This window comes from Paramisgurnus dabryanus, chromosome 20 (assembly GCF_030506205.2).
Source record: "Paramisgurnus dabryanus chromosome 20, PD_genome_1.1, whole genome shotgun sequence".
Lineage (NCBI taxonomy): Eukaryota > Metazoa > Chordata > Actinopteri > Cypriniformes > Cobitidae > Paramisgurnus > Paramisgurnus dabryanus.
Genome location: NC_133356.1, coordinates 17182762 through 17208565, shown reverse-complemented (window position 1 = coordinate 17208565; position 25804 = coordinate 17182762). Strand labels below are relative to the sequence as shown.

The following is a 25804-nucleotide window of genomic DNA, read 5'->3' as shown; positions in this document are numbered from 1 at the left end:
AATTTGATATAATACAAACTGTTATAACCATTCAGACGTAGCATCAGCAATATAATACTGAGATGAGATAGCCCATCAATGATGTAAGGCCCCAGCACAAACCAATGCTAAACAATACATCAAAAACAAGTGCAGGTGGGGCATCTATAAACAAACATGAAATATAATGGTCGGTGTGACGGAGGAGGTCACGTGTCTGTGTATAACTAGAGGAAATGGTTTCAGTCGGTGCTGCTCCCCTTAGTGGAAAATATCAGAAAGACCCGGCACATTTCTTAAACACATCACCATTATCAGCCTTGTTCAGTTTTTGGCTATTAAATACGCCAATGACTCGTTTTCGATGGTCGGTCAGTAACTGACAAGATGTGGACTTTTATCAAGTTAATATAACGTTTACACAGGTACAGCGCTAGCTGGTTAGCTGGTTGTAAGCAGCAGTCTGGCGGCGTTATTGGGACTGCGAACTGCTTCATCGTTTCCTCGTTGACGTTATCGGGAACAAATCCAGGCGTTTGCTGTTTGGATGCGCCTGTTTTGGGATTTTAGTGAACATGGAGCTTTTTCAAGCTAAAGATCATTATATTCTCCAGAGCGGAGATTACGCGCTGTGGTGCAGCAGGAAAGATGGATCTCTGACCGTGAAACCGGGTAATGCTTCATATTTCAACCCTGTCACTTCGTTGCACTGTACATGATGTGTGTTAGAATGTTTTATGTTCACTGGATACATTGTTGCCATTCTTGGCGCATAGTTTCTGAGCACGACAGAGCTTCAAAACAGACAGAAGTGATTTGTACTCCCTATGGATGAGAGGGATCTCTGAGAATTATTAGGAAGTTAAAGACATTAAAATGTCTGAGGTTGTTTTTAAAAATATGCCCAGTTTACAGACATCTCTTTGTTGTTTTCATTAACCTACTTTCAGAGCAGCAGTGCGTGGATGACACGCGTGTCAGTTAAAACCTCAGGATGTTTTGGCAGGATGTCGTGACAAATATTTTTATTTACACAAGGTATTGTAATGTGCAGGCGGACATATATTTTGTGGGCAAGGACGATTAGATGTCAATTGTGAATCAGTATTTTGTTCATTTAGCAAGGAAACCCATTTCGGTTGGTGTGACGTCCCACTGGCCAGACAATTGATCTACAGAGCTAATGCCACTAATAATAATAATAACAATAATGATGATCATTATAATTATTATAACACTAGTAAAAAAAAATTAATAATAATAATAATAATAATAATAATAGTTTTTATTATTATTGTAACAAAAATAATTATAACAATAAAAACAACATGACCAATGCTTAAACGAATCTTCATGATTTTAAGAAACTAAAATAGTGAATGATTTGATTATTTAATTATGCATCACATCAAGTCATCTTATTACTAAGTTAACCTATTTCTAAATATGCCGGGCCGTGCTATTTTAATCCCCATAAAGATCTCACAAGAACAGCGTTACACGGTAAAATGGTTAAAAGTCAGGGTAAGTCATAAGACTCTGGTACTTGAGAGAGTGCATTTGGTCAAGACACATCAGAGATAGATTATCTCTTGTTTTTTCGGACCAGACACTAAAACAAGTACTTGCTACAGACTCCTCTGTAACCTTAGGTAAAGTTTCCCATGAATGAAATTTTTGTTTTAAGCTGTTTACAAAATGCAGAATTTTAAAATGTTCCACTTTGATATGTTTTCAGAGACATTTTCACCAAAGGTTTTACCATGACAGACATTAACAGTCACATGGCTTAAATGGCTTTCTCACAAAACACACATACAGCTTTACCACACATTTGAATATGTCTACTAACTACTACTGTGAGTCTGGACCTTTAAAACTGGATGGACAGCTACAGTAATACATCTTTTTAAATATGTGCACAGCCTTTTGAATGAGTTCTTGCTGTTCTTTAACACGTGTGTGTGCAGCCATGCTGATCGGGTTTAGGTTGCACTGCTGTTTCATTATTTAACTGGAAAAGGGTTTCCACTGTATGCATGATGCATAGATGCAGTGCCAGTTGCTTTAAAAGAATCCCTAACAATATGTTTAATACTCCAGCATGTCAGGGTGAGGTTACACCACTGTACTTACTGGTTTACTTCTCGCTCTGCAGATTTTTCTTTATCTAAAACACAATACAGTAAATTACTTGCAGGTACAGGCTCCTGGAGCTGTTGGGTTAAAGTGCAGTAAGATCATAATGTGCAAACTTGTGCAAGATGTAACTAACTCTACCTGAACTCAAACCTGGACTATGTTTAAATTATCTACTGATGGGAAGTTCAGTGACTTTCTATTAGGAATTAAAAGATGTTTAGACAATGCTTTTATTTTTTTATTTTTTATTATATTGCAGCAACCGATCTGCTGCTTGCCTGGAACCCTGTCTGTTTGGGCCTTGTGGAGGGAGTTATTGGAAAAATACAGCTTCATGCCGGTAAGTCTAAAAGTCATAGGCAGAAAAGCATAGCCAGATTGAGTTAATAAAGTATGAGAATGAAGTTCTAAATTCTGCCTTTTTTTATTTATTAAAGTGGACATATCATGAAAATCGAAAGTAATAAAATAATGAAAGGCACCACAAATTTCAGCCTAATTTGGTTTACTATTATTTCATATTTGCTAATTTACTTGCAGTGCTTTGTTGCTCATCTCCAGTTATCAAACATTTGGATGTGATAACAGTTCAAAGATTACACAACATGCAAATATGGCTAACACACTGTTAGGAAAATACTGAAATCAGATAGCCCGGCATTTGGAAGAAGAACAACTGGTGTCCGGAACTACTGATATAGCCTTAGCAGATTAAGTTTGTGTGTGCAATCTTAAAATATGTTTTCTTCTTTCAATTTAAATTGCAGAGACAACTGTATGTTAACTATTAATAGATTGACTTCCTGCAGAGTTTAATAGTAGCATTGGCTCAAAGGCATGCATGGCTTTGGGCTAGGGCCTGTCTGTTTGATGACCAACAATGGCATATGGTGGTGGGTTCAGAACACCACTTAAAAAAGTGTTTTTTTAACAGGTCAGAATGATGAAAAATTAAGGAATTGTTTGGATAATGTGAAATAGTAGGATACATAATGCTTTCGTTTCATTGTTCTGAAGCTGTTTTGAGAAGTGAGCCTCTGTGGTTTGTTGACAGATGTACATGGTGACGTTTATGTATAATGCTGTTGTTCTCTCTTCCTTTTTTAATCTCAGAAACGCAACATGTAACAAACATCTTTAATGTATGCATTATGCTTTTTCTTTGATGTCTAAAATAATTAGCCTTTTACACTGTGGTCTTATGCAGTTGAAGACTACACAAATAAATGAGGTATATCATGACTGTGTTGTAAAATTCATAAACCTGATATTTATTTGTACATAGAGCTTAGGCTGTTCTTATTAAAATTGTCCACCCAAACATTGCAGAGTTGCCTGCTGCAAGGAGCACTTTTATCTGTTGATCTAATTTAAGCTGTCAGTGAAAGTACATAATGCTTCAAGTCAAACTGAAGTCATTGTTATTAGAATATTTCCATAGGACTGAGTCATGCTGGCTAGAGCAGGAAAATGTGAGATGTATTTGACACTTTTTCTTTCCCCCCCTTTGGGCAGATCTTCCTCTGGGGCTGATTCTGATTCGCCAGAAAGCGCTGGTGGGCCAGTTGCCAGGAGACCACAAAGTGTACAAGATCACCAAGATAGTAGTCGTTCCACTCTCAGAGGACGAACCTCAGGATCTGGAATTAGAGGTAGATAATACTGACTGGGGATAAAGGATTTTATACATTATGAAATAAACTGGTGAAAGGTCATCTCCTAACTATCCGCTAGCTGCCTGTCCCCTGAACACACTGTAAAAAGCGCGGTCTCTGTAGACAGCCCAGGCTCCACAAACTGCAACAAAAACAAAGTGGTCACACCTACCACCGCGAAACATAACAAAGTGTTCTAGCCAATAAACGACAAGAAGGATTTGGGAGTGGGGGTTGGGCCGTTCATGACTCTTTCAGAAAGCATGGAAGGAATGGGGAAGAGAGGAGTTAGCTACGCTCCGTTTTGTTTGACAACACTCAACAAGAAGTGACATCACACAGATTCGCTTAGAGCGTCTTTAAATGAAGACTGTCCAAATTCTTAAAGGTGCCATAGAATAAAAAACTTTATTTACCTTCACTGTAAAAAAAATGCTGTAATTATGCAGGTGGTTGCTAGTAACTTACTGTAGAAGATGAAGAGTGAAAATGGTTCATGTTCATTTAAACTTCATTTAACAAGCTGTTGCCAGTAAATTACATAAATGTAAAATCTACAGTAAGTTACTGGCAGCTACTGTACTGTCGTTTTGTCCATGAATGAATTATAATGAATTATGGTGAAATCCCGGCACTTTCCCAAAGCCAGGGGGCGCTCTCGTGCAGAAACTCTCTTTGTGCCACAGAAGAAGTAGCATTACAAACGCTATTCCAACGAAATGTCTATAGGAATATTTATATCGCTGTTCTTAAAATGGTTTTAGGTATTTTCATGATAATAAAGAATATTTTGAATGATTTTGTTTAACGAGTGTTGCTTTTTAATTTCACGTTATAAACGACAATTTCGACTCGATAATGATTTTAGATTGATAAGGACTTTCTACTGACCAAATGTCGTAGTACACACACAAGCTGCGCATGAAACACAGAACCGTAGCCTTGCGATTCAGAATCGATTTCAAACAGGCATTTTAATGGGACACACGATTAATCGTTAAAGACCTAATTTCAATGCATTCTTTGGCACCTTTAAAAATTTATCTTTCTTCACACTAAAAATGCTAGGTTGTATTAACTTAAAATTGGACAAACACAACCATTTGGAACACAACCAAAAATGGAAAACCTGGAAAATATCCACATTTGACCCGATCATGGGTTAAAACCGAGTTTTCTGCGTGAACTTATTGCGTATGGTTTGTCCATATTTAAAAAAAAATATATATATGCATATTTGATAGTGTATAGATACAAACAGGCACACAGGTTTGTAACTATGTGTAGGTAACAGTTTCATATTTGGGTGATCTGTTTCATGAAATGTAATTCTGTACACCATTTCTGCGAATATAGAATGAAGCAAAAGAGATTAATGTAAAACATTGCTACATTTGTAGTTCATTCAACACATTTCATGCACTAAATATCTTTCTCTAACGTTTCAATTGTTATTTCTTATCAGTGTTTATGTTGGTAGATTGTTAAATGGATACTGATAGATTATACTGGATTGTTTTCCCAAATTCCCACTTGTTAGTGTGCCCAGTTGAGACTTAGTGTAGGCCTGTGACAATACACTAGAAATATTTTAGCCCTCTTGTGTAGTGCATGGTTGACACACAATTAGCGGAAGAGTAGTGGTGTGTGTTTCTAAGGAGTTCCAGAGGAAGCATGATGTTTCTAAGGAATCAGTCTCTCAAGGGAGCCTCTTGGATTGAAAGGAAAAGTTAAATCATGTAAGTGAAACAGTCAGTGGTGTTTAAGATATACTGAACTCCATTCTCCAGATGTGATGTCTCAGAATATTTTGCCTTGGGTTGTTTGATTGTAGTGGTTATATTTGTTTATGGGCACATGATTCTGTACTGACACAAACATGACAGTGTTAGTTTCTTTGCACACTTTGGTTTTAAATAAGCAATTACTAGAACAGCTTTGGTCTGATGGCAAGGAAGTATAGAGGTTCATGTATATTACAGATGTAATTGTATCGGCTACAAATATATATGACCCTACCTGTGAAATCTCAGCTAAAGTCATTTTTGTAATTTACTATCTTCCACATAAAATCATCCTACATAATATTAGAAACATTATGTGAAAATCTAATCTTAATATTTTTAATATTGACCGAGTAAGGTCAAGTCAAAGATTGAAAACGGTGTGAAATCAAATTTAATGCTCTTTATTTCATAAAATAGGTTGAGACTTTGGGGTCACATATTTTTTAACCTGGCTAGTAATTATGATCGTATCAGATACTCTCAGCAACAACATTTTATTGTGTATTGTCAATAATTTTTTACTGTATTATTTCAATATGATACTGTTTCTCTAATTCTGTTTCAGCTTTGCAAAAAGCACCATTTTGGAATCAACAAGCCAGAGAAAATCACCCAGTCACCGGATGAGTCAAAGTTCCTGCTGAAGACACTGAATCAGATCAAATCTAATGTTGCTGTTCCCATGAAGAAAAAGGTTGATAGATGGGGTTTCAAATTCAAATTCATTTTAAAGAAACAACATGAAATTAAAATTCAATTAAATTTATGCTTATGTTGTTCCAAACCATATTATACAAGTCTTTCTTTCATCAGTGGAACACATGGATGTTAAGCAGAATTACAGCATTCAATTTTATTGCACACTTTAAAAATAATTTTTTTTGACCCATTGTTGAGTGAAATATAAACATTTTCTAGGTTAATTTAACCCAACTGCTGGCCTCGTCCCTTTTTTGAGCCAACGCTGGGTTTAAAATAACCCAGCATTTTTTTGAGTGTGTACTGTGAAAGTGAATGGTAAAACTAAGAAATCTGCCTAAAATCTCCTTTTGTGCAATGTAGTTTCAAACCCATACAATAGATTTGGACAGATTTTTCCTTTTTTGTTGAAATATCTTTTTTTAGTGTCAGTAATTTATATACTAAATATGCTGTGTTAACACGACAAGGAACAACTGCTTACTAAAAGATTGTAAATATGATCTGGTGGCTCGTGACTGCTCATCCAAGGGGCGCTAATCCAAAATAAGTGTTCGGAGTGTCATGTGTGTTGCTTGCGTTTTCAAAATATGTGTTTGTTGCTTCATGTGAACCATGTGCATCACATGTTTTGTCAAAATAAGTGCCTGCTGCACACGCGTCATTACCGTTCATGAGAAAAGAGACGCTCACGTTCACAATATACACGCATGACACTCCCTTAACAGTAAACTCTGATTACACATGAGATTATACGAGTATCTGGCAAACATATTCATGCTTATGTTGTTCCAAACCATATTATACAAGTCTTTCTTTCATCAGTGGAACACATGGATGTTAAGCAGAATGACAGCATTCAATTTTATCATAAACTCTTATCATAAACCCTTTAGACGCATCTGCAGAAGGCACTTATTTGACAAGACACGTGATGCACACAGGATCTCTAGATGCGCACAACACATATTTAGAAAAAAGGAACCACATACATGACGGCTAGTACATACATGTTGTGACAAACTTTGCATCGAGCACCCTCGAATAAAGAAGTCACTGGCCGCCACTGATTATGATTAATATAAAATCCGCTGTTCAGTTTATGCACATTCATGGTTCTCTAGAATGAATGTATACAAACCTCATTTTACCATAAAAATTAAGTTGACACATATTTTACTTTAATCTGTTGGTTTACTCTCATGATCTAATGTTAACTTGCCTCACAGGTCAAAGAGAACAAAGAGAAGGAACGTCTGGAGAAGCGGCTGCTTGATGAGCTCTATAAGATATTCATGGACTCCGATTCGTTCTACTATAGTTTAACCTATGACCTTACCAATACAGTTCAGCGACAGGGAGCATCAGGCAAGTCAGATCAACCCCTTTGGAAAAAGGTACGAGATCTTCAGAGCTTACAATGGTATTTTTAAAATGTTTAAGCACTTCTATATTTACTTTAAATTTCAACATGTGACTGAAATGAAATGAATAATGTGTGGTTATCACATACTGTTGCAGAAACTGTCTGGTTTAAATGAGTGGTCTTTATTTTCGTTTTCTACAGGATGCAAATATACATTCATAGCCAAGCTTCATTTCTCCTTTCTTTAAGAATAAAGTCTTCTGTTGAAACACAACCAGTATATGGTTTTAAACAATAATGTGCTTGCATACTTCTCTTATTAGTGTTTAAAGAGAGAAGAGAGAAAGGTAGTGGGTTTACCAGTACAAAAAAGGTTTTTAAGTTGTTTACCACAAAAGTTGATAATGCTGTGCGTTTCTGCTTTGCTGTAGGTAAACATTTAAGTTTGGTTTGCATCTAATTAAAAGGCTAAAAGTCCACGAATAAAGCAAATTGACATTTTATACTACTTATAATAATGTGTCCCGTGATATGTGTTGTTTGTCTTTTAGGTAGATGATAAATTCTTCTGGAACAAACACATGGTCAAAGACCTCATCGACTTGCAGGTGCAAACTTTTTTTCATGAATTCATATAAATTTAGAATTGTCTGAAAATGTAAACTTAACCTAAATGGTGATGAAATTAAATGTCTGGTTTTGCAGGTTCCTGAGGTGGACCGATGGGTGGTTCCCATCATCCAAGGCTTTGTGCAGGTAGAGGAGTTAGTTGTGAACTACAACGAGACCTCTGATGAAGAAAAGAGCAGCCCAGATACCCCTCCAGATGAACCCACTTGCGTGGATGACATTCATCCACGCTTTACCGTGGCCCTCATCTCCAGACGAAGCCGTCACCGTGCAGGTACCAAACGTATAGGACATAGCAAATACATTTCATTAAGTGTTCATACCTTTATAACATTTTGTGATTTCCACCAAAGGAATGCGCTACAAGAGGAGGGGAGTGGACACAGATGGACATGTGGCCAATTACGTGGAGACAGAGCAGCTAATCCATGTGCATAGTCACACACTATCCTTTGTACAGATACGAGGCTCCGTTCCTGTATTCTGGAGCCAAGCTGGATATCGCTACAACCCCAGACCGAGGATAGAGAAAGGTGAGTCGTTTTTGTGTAATCGAATCTCTCATTAAATGAGACTCTACTCACAGCTCAGTCTAGCACTTCTCTTTATGGAAAAGCTATTGGTAACACTTTATTTTGATAGTCCACTTTAGACATTTTATTAATTATAAGTAACTTTGCAACTACTTGTCAACTACCAATCTTTAGAGAATTAGTAGACTGTCTGCTTAATATCTACTAACACTTCATTGTGATGATATCTCAACAGACATTCAACTGACTATAAGTATCTTTGCAGGTGCATGTCAACTTATTCCACTAACCCAAACCTCTTCCCTAACCCCAACCCTTACAGTCTACTAATACTCTAATGACAGTTAGTTGACATGTAGTTGCAAAGTTATTTATAGTTAGCAGAATGTCTAAAGTGGACTATCAAAATAAAGTGTAACCAAGCTATCCTTTGAACCGTCCGTAGTCATTGTTTGGAAATGTTTATTTTCCTGGAAATGGGAAGTTGGTGTGCTTTCATGTCTTAATAGTCATGCCTGTTTAACTTTTTATCATTGTAATAGTGTGGTGTACTTGCAGCGTTGTCTTTGCTACAAGACAGTTTTTCACAGTTCTGTTTGATATTTCAGGCGAGAAGGAAACCATGCCTTATTTTGCTGCCCATTTTGAACAACAAGTTGAAATTTACAAAAAAATGGTAAGGTGTGCTTGAAGTATAGCAATGTTGTGGAGGATAAAAATGTGACTCTTGTCTGTGAAAATCCAGGCTGAAGTCTAATAATGAAATTATGGGATTAAAAGCATCAATGACATGACGTTAATTATTTTGTGTCCGTATGGTCCGTATGGTAAATGTTAAAGGGTTGAAATTTCAAAATAAATTTGCAGATTACTTGCATACATTTTCTTTTTGAGGACCAAGTTAAAAATTTCTGGTTTTATTTTATTTTGACATAATATTTGGGGGATAATTGCAAAAATGTCAATGTGGTGAAACCAGTCTTTGTCAATTGGTGTAAATAGAATTTTTTTTTTTTTGATGATTATGCTTACATGCCATCAAGGTGGATAAAATATCATTCTTTGGCGCAATTGCCGGTTACACCATTTGACATTTTCATGTCCATTCTGTCCTAAATTTCATAAATGGTTCAAATATAATTTTTTATTGCATAAAATTTACATAAATACACTATGTGCATTGAAATAAACCTGATGCATGCATTTACAATTTTTTTTTAAGATTTTTGGATTTCTCATCTTGCCGAACCGTTCTTGTCACTGACACATCAGTGTTTGATTTTAGTCATTCATTTCAATATTAAAAAAACCAAAGCTATATTTTCACACAATGTTCTCTATATTATGAAGGATGATTTTATGTAGAAAACAGTAATTCACAAAAAAAATGCTTAGCTTGATTTTTTACAGACTGGATCACAAATATGTATATTGTGTATAAAAAGAATCAATTACTGTTTACCGTAACTTACAGCTCATTTTGTCTCTAGGTTATCATTAACTTAGTCGACCAAAATGGCAGAGAGAAGATGATTGGAGATGCGTTTCTCAAACAAGTGCTTCTGTACAACAATCCCAACTTAACATATGTTTCATTTGATTTCCATGAGCACTGGTAAGTGCAAAGGAAAACATCAGGCCTGTGTCAGTGGATACATTTTGAACCAGTCTCCAAATCAATTGATTTTTTGCTTTGTTTCTTCCCAGTCGAGGGATGAAGTTTGAGAATGTGCAGACACTCACAGATGCCATCTGTGACATCATCACGGACATGAGATGGGCATGGTGAGTCATTAAAGGGCCCATATTACGCAAAATCCACTTTTACAAGGTTTGGACATAAATGTGTGTTGGCAGTGTGTGAACACAACCAACTTACAATTAACAAATCCACCCAATTGTCTTTTTTTAAATCCATGTGAAACCAGAGCAGTCCCAATAGACATGCTGTTTTGATTATCTTGTTAATGTGATGTCACACTAACAAATCCATGCCCACGGCCACTGACTGACTTTACCCAAAAGCTTTTCTGAATGTGTTTGTTAGCACATTGTAGTGCTAATGTGGCTAAAGGTACTATTGTCCCAGATTGTATTCACAGGAATCAGATTTATTTTTAACCGAAATCAGTAGTTACTTCCTCTTTTGTGCTCCCACCCAAAAGGGGCATTTTGGACATGCTATAACAAATGATTAGTGGGGTATTTTAAGCTGAAACTTCACAGACACATTCTAGGCACACCTGAGACTTATATTACATCTTGTAAAAGTAAAGATCAATTTTTGTTTTCTTGGTAGTGTAGCCCTAGCAGGTTTATTACAATCCATCTTTGTTTTTGCAAACAGGGTGGACCAAGCGGGAGTCATCTGCCAGCAGGAGGGCATCTTCCGTGTTAACTGCATGGATTGTTTGGACAGAACTAATGTGGTACAGGCTGCAATCGCCCGTGTAGTCATGGAACAGCAGGTATGGATACTTGCTTTGAGCTTGGAATGCTCTGAACGGATAAACTTACACATAATGAAACTATATTTGTACGTTGCTCTGGATAACGGTGTGTGCTAAATGCAGTAAACAAACATGAGTTATATAGGAGCACTGCCACACCATTCCCACAGAATATTGCTAAAAGCCCAAATTGTCTTTTGATCTGTTTGTTCCAGCTGAAAAAACTTGGTGTAATGCCACCCGAGCAGCCACTGCCCCTCAAGTGTTACAGGATCTATCAGATGATGTGGGCCAACAACGGAGACACCATCAGCCGTCAATACGCTGGCACAGCAGCCCTGAAGGTACACTGACAAAATGTCTGCCAAAGATTTGATGCTGTTCTTTATCTGTCTGCCAAGTGCATGTACTATAGTATTTAGCCAGCAGATAAATCAGATATTAACCTCTCCCATTAAGCGCATACTGTATATTATATAAAGCTATATTAGGGCTGTCAATCAGACAAAATATTCAGTTGTGGATTATCGCATACAGCTTGATGTTTCATGTGCCAGTGTGTTATTACGCTTAGCATTTTTTTTGCTACAGTACAAGCTAAATCTTCATTTTTAAAACTGCATGAAAGCAAACACTAAACTTATGATTGGCAAATAATAACTTCCTCCATGTTGTATGTATTTAAACTTGCATGCATAAGTATTTCACAGGCTTATTGTCTCATTTCTATGAATGATGTTCTTTCATTATGGGTGATATTAAAAAATACTACTGAAAAAGTGGTTGGTCACCCAGTAAGCGTGTAGGCCGAACTTTTCAGTCTGTCTGATTTTTTTATGATCTGTCACGTAGGGAGATTTCACACGGACAGGAGAGCGAAAGTTAGCAGGCGTGATGAAGGATGGTGTGAACTCCGCTAATCGTTATTATCTGAACCGATTCAGAGACGCCTACCGGCAGGCCGTCATTGGTAAGAAAACTTTAAAACTTTTTTATATGAGTCTGTATCATGTAATTAGTTCAACTCTATCTTACATAAGCACATCATGCTAACAGTCCAGCTCAGTATCTTGTCTTTCATTTGCTTTCCAGACCTCATGATGGGTCTTCCAGTAACAGAAGACCTATATTCCATCTTCAGTAAAGAAAAGGAGCATGAGGAGAAAGTGAAGGAGAGTCAAAGAGGAGCTCAGGAGCAGGTCAGCCTTTTGCTGCAGACATACATGCAGCTGCTGTTGCCTGAAGATGAGAAGTTTCATGGTGGTTGGGCACTGATCGACTGTGATCCAAGGTGAAAGCACACTGCATGTTGTCATTCTTTAACAATGAATTAGAGCGAGTTCACACTGGGTCTCATTCGCAAAGTGAAAGTGTGACAAGATTGGTAGCCCATATTCGAAATGTAAACTCTGCAATTAACCCATTCCAGTGAGCAGTGAACCTACACACACTGAGCAGTGGGCAGCTATCAATGCAGTGCCCATGGAGCAACCGGGAAAAGGTGTCTTGTTCAAAAGCACCTCAGTTGCATCTCAGTCGTTTTATTAAGTAACCTTACAATAAGTTTAACCCTTGTGCATTGTTCCAATTTACTACCCTTTTGTGTTGTTAGTGGCCAAAAAGCCACTAAATTAAATGGCTGTAAAAATGTATCAGATTATTTTTTTTCACATTTTGTTGCCTCAGTACTGATCAAAACTACCAAATGTTTACAAAAGTTCCATGATTTGAACTCTTTAATTGCCAAGTTCATAACTGATGTCATTGATTTGAGGGGAAAAAAACACACAAAATGACAGATTTTCAATATAAAAAGTGATTGTGGACTGGATTTTTTTCACCTTTTTCACAGTCTTGGTCATGTCAAAGATTTGTAAAAACATTGGCTTTTATGCATTTTTATTTTTTGTGCAGCATCAGATTTTATTTTTTTTCTTTCACATTTATGGTTTGTGGCCATTTTTGCCCCATTGACTTTCATTATAACAATGTTTTTACATTCTTGATTGTTGGTGGTTTTTCCTTTTGCTAAGAGGTAAAATGTGTCATTTTTACTGTTGATCACCATGTGGCATCATTAACCCTTTAGTAGGCCTGTGCAAAAAACAGAGCTTAATTTCTGGTTTATCTAGTCCACAATAAATATTTCCATTGAAAATCTGTCATTTTGTGTATTTTTTCCCAAATCAGTGACACCACTAATAAACTTGGCAATTAAAGGGTTAAAATCATGGATTTTTTTAAATGCAAAAAACGTATTCATTCATCTGATACATTGATACATTTTAACAGCAGCTTTATTTAGTGTCCTTTTTTGGCCGCTGACAACACGTAAGGGTAGTAATTTGCCCACTGAATATTGTTGCGTTTTTGATATTTCAAATAATTTTCTTAAAATATGTGTAAATATAAGATTTGTCACCAAAAATCCTTCCGTTTGCTGAAACACATAGAAAGTACTGGCCAAATTAAGATTAAAAAAAGGCCCCAACAACACATAAGGGTTAAAAACGAACAAAAAGTTGGACCCTGGACCCCAAAACCAATCATAAGGAGCACGGGAATATTTGTAGCAGCAGCCAACAATACATTGCATTGGTCAAAATTATTTAGCTTTTATTCCAAAAATCATTAAAGATCATGTTCCATGAAGATATTTTCAAAATTTTCTACCGTAAATATATCAAAACCTTTATTGTTGTAAGTGTATCCAGTTTTAAGGGTCTTATATCTTTAACAACTTTAAAGGTGATTTTCTCAATATTTTTTTTTTTGCTTATTATGATGTATAAATCTGTAGGGTCACAAATGATCTTGGTTCGGCATAAAAATGAATTTTTGACCTATACGATTTTTGTCTGAAATTGTATTTAAACATTTGGCATACTACACACAGTTTAGGAGTATTATTCTGTTTATACTTAGTATTTTCAAGCTTATTTTAAAATAATTAAATTCTTAGTGTACTCTTCCTCCTACAGTTTAAAAGCATTGATTAAGAGGTACATTTTCCTATTTAGTTCTATAATAACTGTTCTGGTGAAGGAGCAATATTTCCTCAAATCTATTGAGAATTTATTGGTGGTAGTAAAAACTTACTGGTTGGGTTGGATTTTTCTGAGGTTGATTAAAGTCTTTGTAAATTGCCTAAGGTTAACTCTGATCCTAATATGAGAAGCTTACTGGATTGGTGAACATTCACACACATCCCAAGATACTGTCTGTGTGAAATTAATCTTGGTACTAATATATTTTTCATTGACTTAAGTTTTTGTCCTTTCACTCTGCTGTTTTTGTTCAGTCTCATAGATGCCACGCATAAAGACGTTGACGTTCTTCTGTTGCTGTCCAACTGTGCATATTATGTAGCCTAGTAAGTACACGTTCTCTCACTTTTTTGATAATGAGTAATCATTTCCTGGCACTAATTTATTAACGCTTCTCCACCCTCTGTTGCTAATCAGCTATGATGAGGAAGCAGACAAAGTCAACCAGTACCAAAGACTCGGTTTGGAAGGTCTTGAAAAGATTGAAATAGGTAAGAACACATAAAACATAGATTCTTGTTATGTTAAAGGGGACATTTCACAAGACTTTTTTAAGATTTCAGATAAATCTTTGGTCTTCAAAAATTTGCTGTTTAAGGTGTGTCCTTTTAAATGCAAATGAGCTGATCTCGGCACTAAATGGCAGTGCCGTGGTTGGATAGTGCAGATAAAGGGGCGAAATGATCACCTTCTGACATCACAAGGGGAGCCAAATTTCAATTACCTATTTTTTTCACATGCTTGCAGAGAATGGTTTACCAAAACTAAGTTACTGGGTTGATCTTTATCCCATTTTCTAGGTTGATAGAAGTACTGGGGACCCAATTATAGCATTTAAAAAGCATGGAAAAAGTCTAATTTTCATGATATGTCCCCTTTAAATTAATAGTATGCTTTGATGGATTGATACCATGATTTGATCTGCAGGTCCAGAACCTACTCTTTTTGGAAAACCTAAATACTGCTGTATGCGACTACACTATAAGCACGGGGAGATAAGCGGTTACTTCCACACACTGAGAGCTGTCACACGCAATCCAGAGGATGATGGGAAAGGTGGGAGCCATTGATGTTATATTGTGATTTGTGGTGGCACTAGTTAAAGTTCTGCATTGTGGAATTCTGTGATTGACATTTTGGGTTAAGTTGGTAAAAGATCTAACTTGGCTGTGCATGCACTGGTGCTTGAAGGGTTTTGTGTTTGTGATAAATAATTAATCCGTTCCTTTGGATTGTTTGAATTTCAGACACACTCCAGTGCATCGCTGAAATGCTTCGTATTACCAAGCAAGCTATGGAGCTCGATGTCCAGGTGGTTGAGAAGAAACTAGAAAGGTAAAAAATGTAAAAAATTATATAAAAAAAAAAAAAAATTTGTATATACGTGGTTGTTAATATTTTTAAAAAATTGCTTTGTTTGTAGGAAACACAGTAAACCACATGAAGATATAATGGGAATACAAGGCAAAGCCGTGGATCAAGTCCTCGGGTCTGGTTTGGCCCAAGGCAAAAGTTTCCTCATGAACAAGTTCTCAACACTAAACCAGAAAGTAAAGCAGACAAAGACTAATGTCAACATTGGAAACTTCAAGCAGTTAGGGAGACTAGGGACCTTTTCAAAGCCAGAGGTCAAAGTGAACTTCCTAAAGCCTAACTTGCACGTGAACGTCTGGAAATCCGACAGCAGTTTGGAGACTTCTGATGGCAATGCTGGTTCAGCAACCTTGAAAGACCGTAACGATGAACATTCAGAAGAGATTTCTTCTGATTCTGATTCATATCACTCAGATGAGCAGCCATGCACCGGCTCTCGGGAGAACGTAGACTACGTGCTCCCGAGCTGTGGTATTGTAGCATCGGTGCCACGACTTGGCAGTCGTTCACAGTCTATAAGCAGTGTCGAGATTCCGGTACCCTCCATCATTCGAGTCACGGGCTGCGATAACAAAACCACAGATAGTTTAATGGTTTGCCAGGATGATCAGTCTCCAGGGGCGGCCTCAGAAGCAGAAGAGGCCATTCTGATCGATTTTGGGACACCCATTGATGCTTACTGCCATCAGTTTGTCCAGGATGCAACGACCAAACCAATAGAGGTGTTTGAGGAAGTGCCCCCAGCACCCAAACCACAAGCACCTCAAGGAACCAAACCCCCCTCAGATGCAAAGCTTGGTTCTTCACTTTCCCAACAGCAGCTCAATCGCCCTTCACAGCTTGAAGTGGATCCTTCAGTTTCTGGAGGAAATCTTCTGACAGTCCAGCCCTCTGCAACGTCATGCGGGTCACAAAAGAGCATTGAAGGCATTATAGGAGCATCCCCTGCGGATGCCAATGGAAGTCGTGTCGTGTCGCCCTTTGCTAAGATCAGGAGCTCTATGGTTCAGGTTGCTAGTTTCACCCAAGCTGGACTTACCCAAGGCATCAATTTTGCTGTAGCGAAAGTACAAAAAAGCCCAGAGCCAGAGGCTGTCAATGAAACTCAAGAAAATGAATTTAAAGCAATGTTTACACAGTGCCAGACCAGAATCATTCAGATATGATGTGGATATGCGCTTTTCACCCAGATGTATTTTATTAGTGTTAGAATCAGACTTCTTGGCATGATTTTACAGACAAGGCTCAGCTAAATCCAGGACTATAAACATGCTTGAGAAAAAAAGACATTACTAGTGTATATCTTGAGACAAATCAATGGCACTGGCATATTTTAAGATCTGTCAGTGCAAGTTATTTTTCAAACATGCGTCTTAGTCCAGGACTAGCCTTAAGCCTTGTCTGTGAAACCAGGGCTAACTCACCAATTTAACTAATGCCACATTCCTAATTCCCCCACAAGTTTAACCAAACCAAAGTTTACAGCCAGTGTTTAGAATGTAGTACAAGCTTAACCTAACTGACCCTAAGCATCTATATAGCGCTGGTTTGCATGTTAAGAAATAAATAATTTTAAGATAGATGAAGACAGGCAAGTTTTATTGCATGTCAAGACCGAAGACCTACATTTGTCATGTGACCCACTTTGAATTCTCTGGCTGCTGAAGCTTAGACATTTTTTAAATAATAAGCAGTGGGCAGCTTAATATTACGCATTAGAAAACTGAACAGAAAGTTACAATCCTTATATTTGATGTGGTGTTTGTTCGATCCAAAATAGTTGTAGGATCTATGGTCAAATTATATTCAAAAGGTAAGTATTATATATGTAAGTACTGTAGCAGATATGTGAGAACTGTCAAATTAAGATGTTTATAGACAGAGAATTATATTTACATGCTCTTAAGTTTATAATCATGGGTAATGGGAAGAGGCAACGCTCTGGTTTTTTTGGCTCATAATGCACTCATGCAACTTAAAAAGTGAAGCCTTTGTTTTATTAGCATAAAACGTATTTATTTGTTCTAGATTATACAAAAGCTCGTCTTAATCTTATTCTTCAATTGTACGTGGTAGAATAACATCACAGTTGCTGTATTAAAAAGCTCCTCAATGCTGAGTAAAAACTGTATGCAGGCAGAATCTTACTGCTTAAACCTGAATACGGTGCGGTGTTTGAACATACTGTAGATTATAACCCATCTAGCCAGTTTTAGGGTTTTTATATGCATGACCGTTTTGACAAAGTTCTCATGTTTCCTTGTCTAGCGGACCTCATATGCAAGCCTTACCAGAATATTAAAGTCTATTTTTGTTATTTATATTTTAATTCAGGTTATTTTAAAGTTTTGTCTGCGGTGTAAATAGTATGCATCTTTACCATGTCTTTAACAGAGAAATTATACAGATTAGATCATCTTTTGATTCTGCCTTAACATTATTAAATGGGTTAAGTGGGTTAATTGATGTTTGTGCATTAAAGTCACACATTCAGAAAATTTCTGGTATAGCTACAGATCTGATGGGCTGAGCAATGTTATAAGACACCATGATATCTTTTCTTAACCAGAAATATCAATGATAAAATCAAATTAGCTTCTATGGTTTCTCTGATCACTTCTGTAGGGCACAGTTACATTTTCAAACATCTCTTAAATGTACTTTTTACCTCACATGTACCGCAGCACAGTCTAGCTGTGTATTCAACAATGCATTCGTTTCCACTATGCTCTTGAAACGCATACACAGACGTTCCTGAAGCTGGTACGTCATTTTAATAAACTGAGTTTGGACTAAGCTTTAATATATGGTGGCTGTTAGTGATAAATACATGTGTGGCAGGTTTTGATGGGAACTGACGTTTTATGTTTATTTTATACTTAAGACAGCATGCACTGAACTGCACACTGTTCTTTGCTTTGAACTTGAACATTGAGATTTATGCTGAATATTCTGCAGTACTTCATGTCATTCCTGTTGTTTTGGGTGTGGGTATTGTTTTTGGTTACATATTGTTAATTTCTATGCATAAAGAGTTGCACTGTTTTGTGGTTGTTCCTTGAGCATTTTAATGTCATTTGTCACAAAGTGCTTTTGTATCCACCTTGTATTTTCAATGTTTGTAACTTAACTGACATGTCATTATTTTTGTTTTTAAACGTGTCCATGGTGTTCACATTACATACACATTTCCATCATCTTCCATGTTTGTGCATTGTTTCCAGCCATTGAACTTGTTTATTGCAAAGTAGAGTATTTATTAAAAAACAATTGACAAACCTATTCCCAGTGTTTTCTCTCTCTATATATAAAACATTTACTATTGTGTAAACTGTCTGTATTGTCTAGAACGCTTTTTAAGTAAATAAAAGAAAATGTGTCATTTTGAATAATACTATCGCACAATTTTCTCTTTGTAAATTGTATTACAATCAAGTTATTTTTTTCCTTATGATGATCATCTAATGGTTAACTCTCCCTACAGTAATAATATGCCATTCCTCCTAGAGAAGACCTCTTTATAGCCTAGAGCTATACTGCAATACATTCTTTGCATTCAGACACTGTGTGAGAGGTTTGTGGATCACAGTCAGAAATGCAACACTGAACAGAGATGAATGCATTGGTGTCCTTTTTCACAAAACATACCACATAAGTATGTCAGTATGAGCCTGTGCTGACCTTAATTTAATGCTTTTCATGAACACATTGGTGTTAAAAACATGTATTTGAATGTTTGTTTGTGTAAATGTTATTGCTGACATTACATAATCTTACAACAAAGCTCTCAAAAAGTTTATTTTTTTTCAAATACTATTATGCCAGAAGTGAAAATATTAGCAGTAAGGCAGTTATACTTTGTCATACATCTGCATGTGCTTATGTTTATATACAAAAATGTTCTCCAGAAACAAAAATCTACTTCCCCAGGTTCTCCAAATCTAAAATGCAGTAAAAAAACAGCTGTACAGAAATGCCATATGAAAGCTTTTTTTTTTACGTTTTAATCCAAAATATTAACAAATATTTGTGAAGTATTTAAGTAGTAATATATTTTAAGGCTCATTTCCATTCACGCTTTTGTGCTGTTGTGTTCTGCTTATTCTCAAGGCCTCTAGCTGCTTGGCTTTCATCCAGCCATCTCTAGAAAGTGTGTTCTGCCCATGACTCAATGAGAGCAACCTGAAAAAGTATCAAAGGCACACATTAGTATTTAAAATCAACTACATTTGGTTATTTTATGGTTAGTGAAGGTTTACAAATAAGCCCACCTTGCAACAACCAGTAATCTATGCAAGTCTTCTGCAGTCATACTCTGAGGGTCATCTTTACGCATTTCTACAAAGTCATCTTCTACTGCCTACAAATCAAGACCGGTGTCAGGATGTAAGATGAGTGAAAAATCATTATGCATTATTACCTGCTTCTCAAAACACAAATACGTTTGGACAAGGAGATGTATTTGACAAATTCCAACAACTGTGTATCTGACCTTTGTGATTTCATCCGATATGGTGTAGTTCAGGGCACGTGCCATGCTCAGGTAAATTCGGTACTTATTGAGTTGAGATGGAACTTGCGCTACTTGCACGGCACTCAGATACTCTTCAAGGTTAGGTGGATTCAGGGTGGGCCGCAGGTGGACCTGACAGTCAGACTGAGAACAAATTCTGGTGTTAAATACAAATCGCACATGCCTTAAATCTTTTCCCGATACCGTTACTTTGCTGTACTTAAAGGGGACATATCACAAAATCTGACTTATTTCATGTTTAAGTGCTATAATTGGGTCCCCAGTGCTTCTATCAACCTAGAAAATGTGAAAAAGATCAACCTAGTAACTTAGTTTTGGTAAACCACTCTCTGCAAGCATGTAAAAAAATAGGTTATTGAAATCTAGCTCCCGTTGTGATGTCAGAAGGGGATAATACCGCCCCTTAATCTGCACTATCCAACCACCGCACTGCCATTTGGTGCAGCGACCAGCTCATTTGCATTTTAAAGGACACACCCCAAAAATTTTTTGCTCACACCTACAACGTGGCAATTTTAATATGCAATAATAAATTATCTTGTGGGGTATTTGAGCTAAAACTTCACATAGGCACTCTGGGGACACCAAAGATTTAATTTACATCTTTAAAGTCTTGTGAAAATGTCCCCTTTAAGTTCAAACTGTGAGTTCTTGTTCATAGAAATGTCAGACACCCTAAAATCCACACAATCCCAATACCCCAATAAACAACACCAAGTTCCCTTTTCAAACTTTGTAACACTGTAAAATATTGTGTAGTGATCCTAATGAATGGCCTGTCCCGGGCCGGCCACTCCCTCTTATGTCCTTGTGGTAACGCAACAGCCATGGCAACTACAGGGCTGAGATACAGGAATAGCATTAGACATTCCACAGGCTGTTAGAAAAAGGCAGCAAAGCCAGGGTCCAGTCAGGACTGACGACAATCATCTGGACTGTAATGGAAATATTAGGCCGTCTTCACAACTGCACGATGGAAACAACTCCCACCCTCATGCCTAGCATTTGACCCTAGTCGCTTACAGTTGATGGGAATTAGGAGGGCAAGTCAGGAAGGCCACAGCCTTGTGTCTAAATATTTACAAGTCATATTTGAGCAATAAAACATTACGGTGTTTCTGTAGCTCAATTAGTAGAGCATTGTGTAAGTATTGCAAAAGGTGACAAATAATAACTTGCAATGCACTTAGTAGCTTTGGATAAACCTAAAGGTAAGCATACTTTAAAGGGGACATTTCACTTTTTTTAAGATGTAAAATAAATATTTGATGTCCCCTGAGTACACATGTAACGTTTAAGCTCAAAATAGCATAAAGATAATTTATTATTGCATATTAAAAATAGGGATGTGCATTTATGAAATTTTTTTCATTTCGATAAATCCATAGGTCTGAAGAACGAGTACTCAATTATCTGGGGCGGGGCAATCAAAGGGGCGGGGCATACACGTCATGGTGAAAATGAAAATATTTTTATTAAAAACACTCAAATAAAACTTAATTTTGAAGAAACTATGACAGAACAATGAACACATACTAGATTTTTAATGAATTAAATATTTTTAACAGAAACCTCAAACAGGAAAAGCTGCATGATGAAGTGAAACTAAAGGGTTAATAAATACAAACCGAAGTGCTTTCTATATGACGCACTCTACATAATATTAAGCCTTTATACAACATAAATGTACAATGTGCATCTATCTGCATAAAATGCAAGACTTTAACTAAGTTATCTAAAAAAAAAAAAGGAAGTTTAACTCCCTTTGTGGATGTGCATCATAAACAGCGCACTTTTAAACACGTCCAGTCAAAGCTCAAGCTTCATAACATTAAGCAGCTTTAAGTGTTTTGCTTGCTATCATTTTAGCATTTAGCTTAAACATGAAAAGTCAGATTTTCATAATATGTCCCCTTTAAGGCAAATGTATATTTAAAACAAGTGAATGAGACCCATACCGGCAGAATGGATCGGCCTTCGGATGTGATAAGCACGTTAATATTGCAGGGGAATTCCATCTGATGGTAGTTGAAGTCGTAATCAACCTTCTGCCAAGTGATCAAGTTCCCCAGTGCAGTGATGTTCCGCACACCTACACCAAAAACAAAGAGACAAGACTTTGTGTAAGACAAACAGTATTTAAGAAACAAATGCATTGGAAAAATGACCTGTAAAGTCTTGTTTACACTTCATTAAACAAGCAACAAAACAACAAGTTAATGCTTTCAGTTTTCTTCTATTTGCTCTATAATCAATGCTCTTACCTGTGGTGTCCAATTGACCTTGTTCCAGCTGGGTCTCATCCAAAAACAGGGATGTGTTGTTGGCCAGCTGAAGAGTCCCACTCACGAGGCGATTAGCTGTGTAGTCTTTCTTGGGCACCATGCACTGGTTGTTCATATTATGCAGGCTCATACATAGCCGGTATGACTAGCAAAAGTATAGTATAAACAATTTTAAAATTGGTATAAATAACACTAACAATTAATTTAAAGATCTAGTAAAGTACATTCTAAATGACTTACAGACGGGACAAGATGTTGGATGACCCTGTATAAATGCTCCGTGTATGGAGAGCTTTGAGGACAGCCGCTGAGATTGAGGGTAAATTTGCCAAGAGGAAGAACGTCACGTCGGCTATATCTACAAGAAAAACAAAACATGCAAACCTCATGATGTACTATTTATAAAAGCTGCAGGGTAATTTAAAGCTGCAGGGTAAATGGAATTTAAACATTACTATATTATTTCATTGCACAGCATTTAAGAGGGGTCACAGTTCAGATATGCAACCCCATAAGTAAAATAAGCAACTTACACATTAGAGATAAGATGCAGTATGAGATACTCTGCGGCAAGTGAATCTCCCAGCATGAGATGGGTGAAGTAAGCAAGCAGCTCTGTTCTGACTGCAGCCAGCTCCCCACGAAAAGTGCTTAAATCTGAGGAGGACATGGGGTTAGAGCCACGTCAGGCTGAAACAAATCAGGGGACATTTATGCATGGCATTAGGATCAAAAGTGGAAAAGTCCTACATTCTCCATTTTCCTCCGCAGCACCAGGGGGCAGTAAAGGGTTGTTGTGCACTAGAGGTTGTGCATACAGCATGTGTAATCTTGGTACAAGTGATGCTGGTGGGCTGTGGACTCTTTGCTCCTCCACTGTTTCCATGCTTTCCGTGGGGTCCAGCAGTGAAGACGCCTCTCTGCAAATAAGACATTACTGTATTACACTGTAATTGTAAAAACATGTGCTTGTAATAACAATTTTCCAAAAAAGATTATTTACATGATTACCTCTCATCTGCAATCACACTTAATGCAGGGTCCACAGAGAGGATGCCATATACTTCTAACATGTCATTCAGTTTGAAGCTATCCCAGTCTTCATATACCTGCCAATTACAGAGACTTAGTCTATGTGTAGGTGTGAATTTAAAGCTGTACGCTACTGTATTATTGCAAGTAAATTACAGTGTTAGCATGTATCCACCCATGACATCTTAATTATAGTGTATAAAAAGCTTGAAACAGCAAAAAAGTAAACAACTTCAGGTATATTAAAATATGACTTAAGAAAAGCTAGACGTTTGTCCATCTCTGTTGTACTTTTAGTGTTCTCCTAAAAATATAACATTTAAATGAGCATTGACCAAAAACATTAATGACTCTTGGAAATATGTACACACAGGGACAACTACACTCATGAACCAATCACATTGGGTCTTTAAGATTAAGGGAGAATTAAGAGTTAAACCTTAACAAGACAGGCTGGGCCCTTTTCTCCAGGCAAAGGGAAGTTCAGATCCGGACTGGAAGTGCAGTGTGAAGTAGAAGAATTTTGATTGGGCGCTTCCGTCTCCTGTCGCTTTGAATCCGTGTTGCCATGAAAACCTGCAGAGCCCTGTGCTCCTGTGCAAACCAAATGAAAATCATGAATGTTTGCATTTAATAATCAACATTTAAAACTGTACTACAAAATGCATTCTTCCCACCAACCTTGACAGGGATCTTTCATCTGTTGTGGCTGTGTGTCCATTTCATCATCTTCCTCATAGCTGCGTTTATGTCGGTTTGGGGCATAAGAAGTGGATGGGACCACGCGAGCCTGACTCGTGCCTTCATAACTGTTTCTGATCTGTTAAAGACCTTTAACCAAACTGTAAGACCTAGGGCAACCAAGTGAACATATGCCAATGAAACAGTTGAGGGCAAACAAGTTCATCTAAAGGATATTTCCTTCACCCATTGGGATTCTCCTGGGATAGGGACACAATAAAAGGTTTGTCTCTCTGATGTCACAGTGTTTCTCGAGTTAAAATCCACCTGCTGATGTTAACATTCAGATGTTGATAATTATTTACAAATGATTTTGAAAAGATTAATTATAAAATGACAATGTCACTCAGCCATAAATGCATTGCTTTGTGTAGTGTGAATGTTTTACTGGTTAACAATGGAAGTATTTACTTACCCCACCCTCTGTTACATCTTTGTACTTTCCACATTTCATCAGCTGTAAGAACAATATTTAGAAACTATATTAACAAGTTCTTTGTCTTCGACACAACAACTGGGATTAGATTAGGTTGCATCACTGATAATGGGATTAAACTCGTGAACTTACTTTAGAATTGGATGCAGTATCATTCATCTCATACACAGCCATGAAAAATTCTGGATCAAACATGTCCTGGACCATGCAGCGAAATTTCACTAGACTATTGGGTTTTAGGTAATGCAGGGGAACATCGTTCAGGGACGGAACCTGAAGAACAGATTAAAGACAGCACATTCAAACTAGTGTCCTATCATTATCCCTTACTTATTTGCTATTTATAATAATGGATTTGGCAGAACAGTTTCACAATCAATACAACCTCCAATGAAATGGCAGGTGTGTGGCATTATGATATCTGTCAAAACAAACTGGATGGCTACTGTAAACACACGCAACGTCATTTACTTCTTCCGGGACACACTGCATACATATGCAATGACTGATTGATGTGTGTCAATATCCTAAAAATGACAAATCAATACATTTAAAACGGTTACCCAAGTGTGAGCGTCGTTTTGTTTCAGTTTCTCTTTAAAATACTCCACCACCTTCTTCTCCCAGTCTGGACTGGGGTTACCTTGGGCTGGATGTACACAAATAATTTCATTAGGTATTAAAACATGATTTAAAAGCAGTTTGTTCAAATTATTAAGATTCCTATTACAATGATGACAAAGGTATTCACTAACGTTAGTTATTAAATAGAGTTGCATTTAAAAGTTATTTGAATACATGAAAAACTAAGCTACTGTAAAATCGCAAAAGTCATGCTTGTCACCATATGCTCTTCTGTTAACTACATGCATTAGTTGAAAAAAATAAGCATTTTGATCATGGCGCCTTACCAAACAGCCCTTCAACTACACCCAGTGGGTTATTAATCCAGTCATGAACTGTAGGCATCGCTGCAGGATTTACGAACAGGCTAAAGTTAAAACTTTTTCGCTTCTGACATGTACAACAAACACGTTCCGCTGTCTAGTCCCACACAATACCCCGTGGCGGGAAAATTGCGTCATGAAAACTACCACGTGACCTAGTAGCTGCT

General features: G+C 37.1%; 2 protein-coding genes across 3 annotated transcripts; one reads left to right on the top strand and one right to left on the bottom strand.

Annotated features, from left to right (window-relative positions):
• Positions 1-217: 217 nt before the first annotated feature.
• Positions 218-18944, top strand: inpp5f (inositol polyphosphate-5-phosphatase F). The gene is made up of 20 exons (XM_065296721.1): positions 218-651; positions 2381-2461; positions 3637-3773; positions 6129-6257; positions 7492-7659; positions 8180-8236; positions 8334-8532; positions 8612-8791; positions 9400-9467; positions 10282-10406; positions 10499-10576; positions 11139-11259; positions 11457-11585; positions 12094-12211; positions 12334-12532; positions 14543-14614; positions 14706-14779; positions 15216-15344; positions 15536-15623; positions 15712-18944. The coding sequence occupies exons 1-20, from the start codon at positions 555-557 to the stop codon at positions 16826-16828; spliced, it is 3366 nt and encodes a 1121-aa protein (XP_065152793.1). The 5' UTR covers positions 218-554; the 3' UTR covers positions 16829-18944.
• Positions 18945-19435: 491 nt separating this feature from the next.
• mcmbp (minichromosome maintenance complex binding protein) lies at positions 19436-25788 on the bottom strand. 2 transcript variants are annotated; one of them, XM_065296723.2, is made up of 16 exons: positions 25602-25788; positions 25254-25339; positions 24823-24963; positions 24670-24711; positions 24432-24521; positions 24195-24324; positions 23953-24107; positions 23493-23590; positions 23232-23401; positions 23015-23138; positions 22722-22839; positions 22461-22626; positions 22155-22288; positions 20155-20319; positions 19934-20022; positions 19436-19844 (listed from the first exon to the last, which is right to left on the bottom strand). In XM_065296723.2, the coding sequence occupies exons 1-16, from the start codon at positions 25657-25659 to the stop codon at positions 19718-19720; spliced, it is 1893 nt and encodes a 630-aa protein (XP_065152795.1). In that variant the 5' UTR covers positions 25660-25788; the 3' UTR covers positions 19436-19717. The 2 variants fall into 2 exon arrangements, with proteins under 2 accessions (XP_065152795.1, XP_065152794.1); XM_065296722.2 differs by having other exon boundaries at positions 24432-24524; positions 25602-25787.
• Positions 25789-25804: the final 16 nt, after the last annotated feature.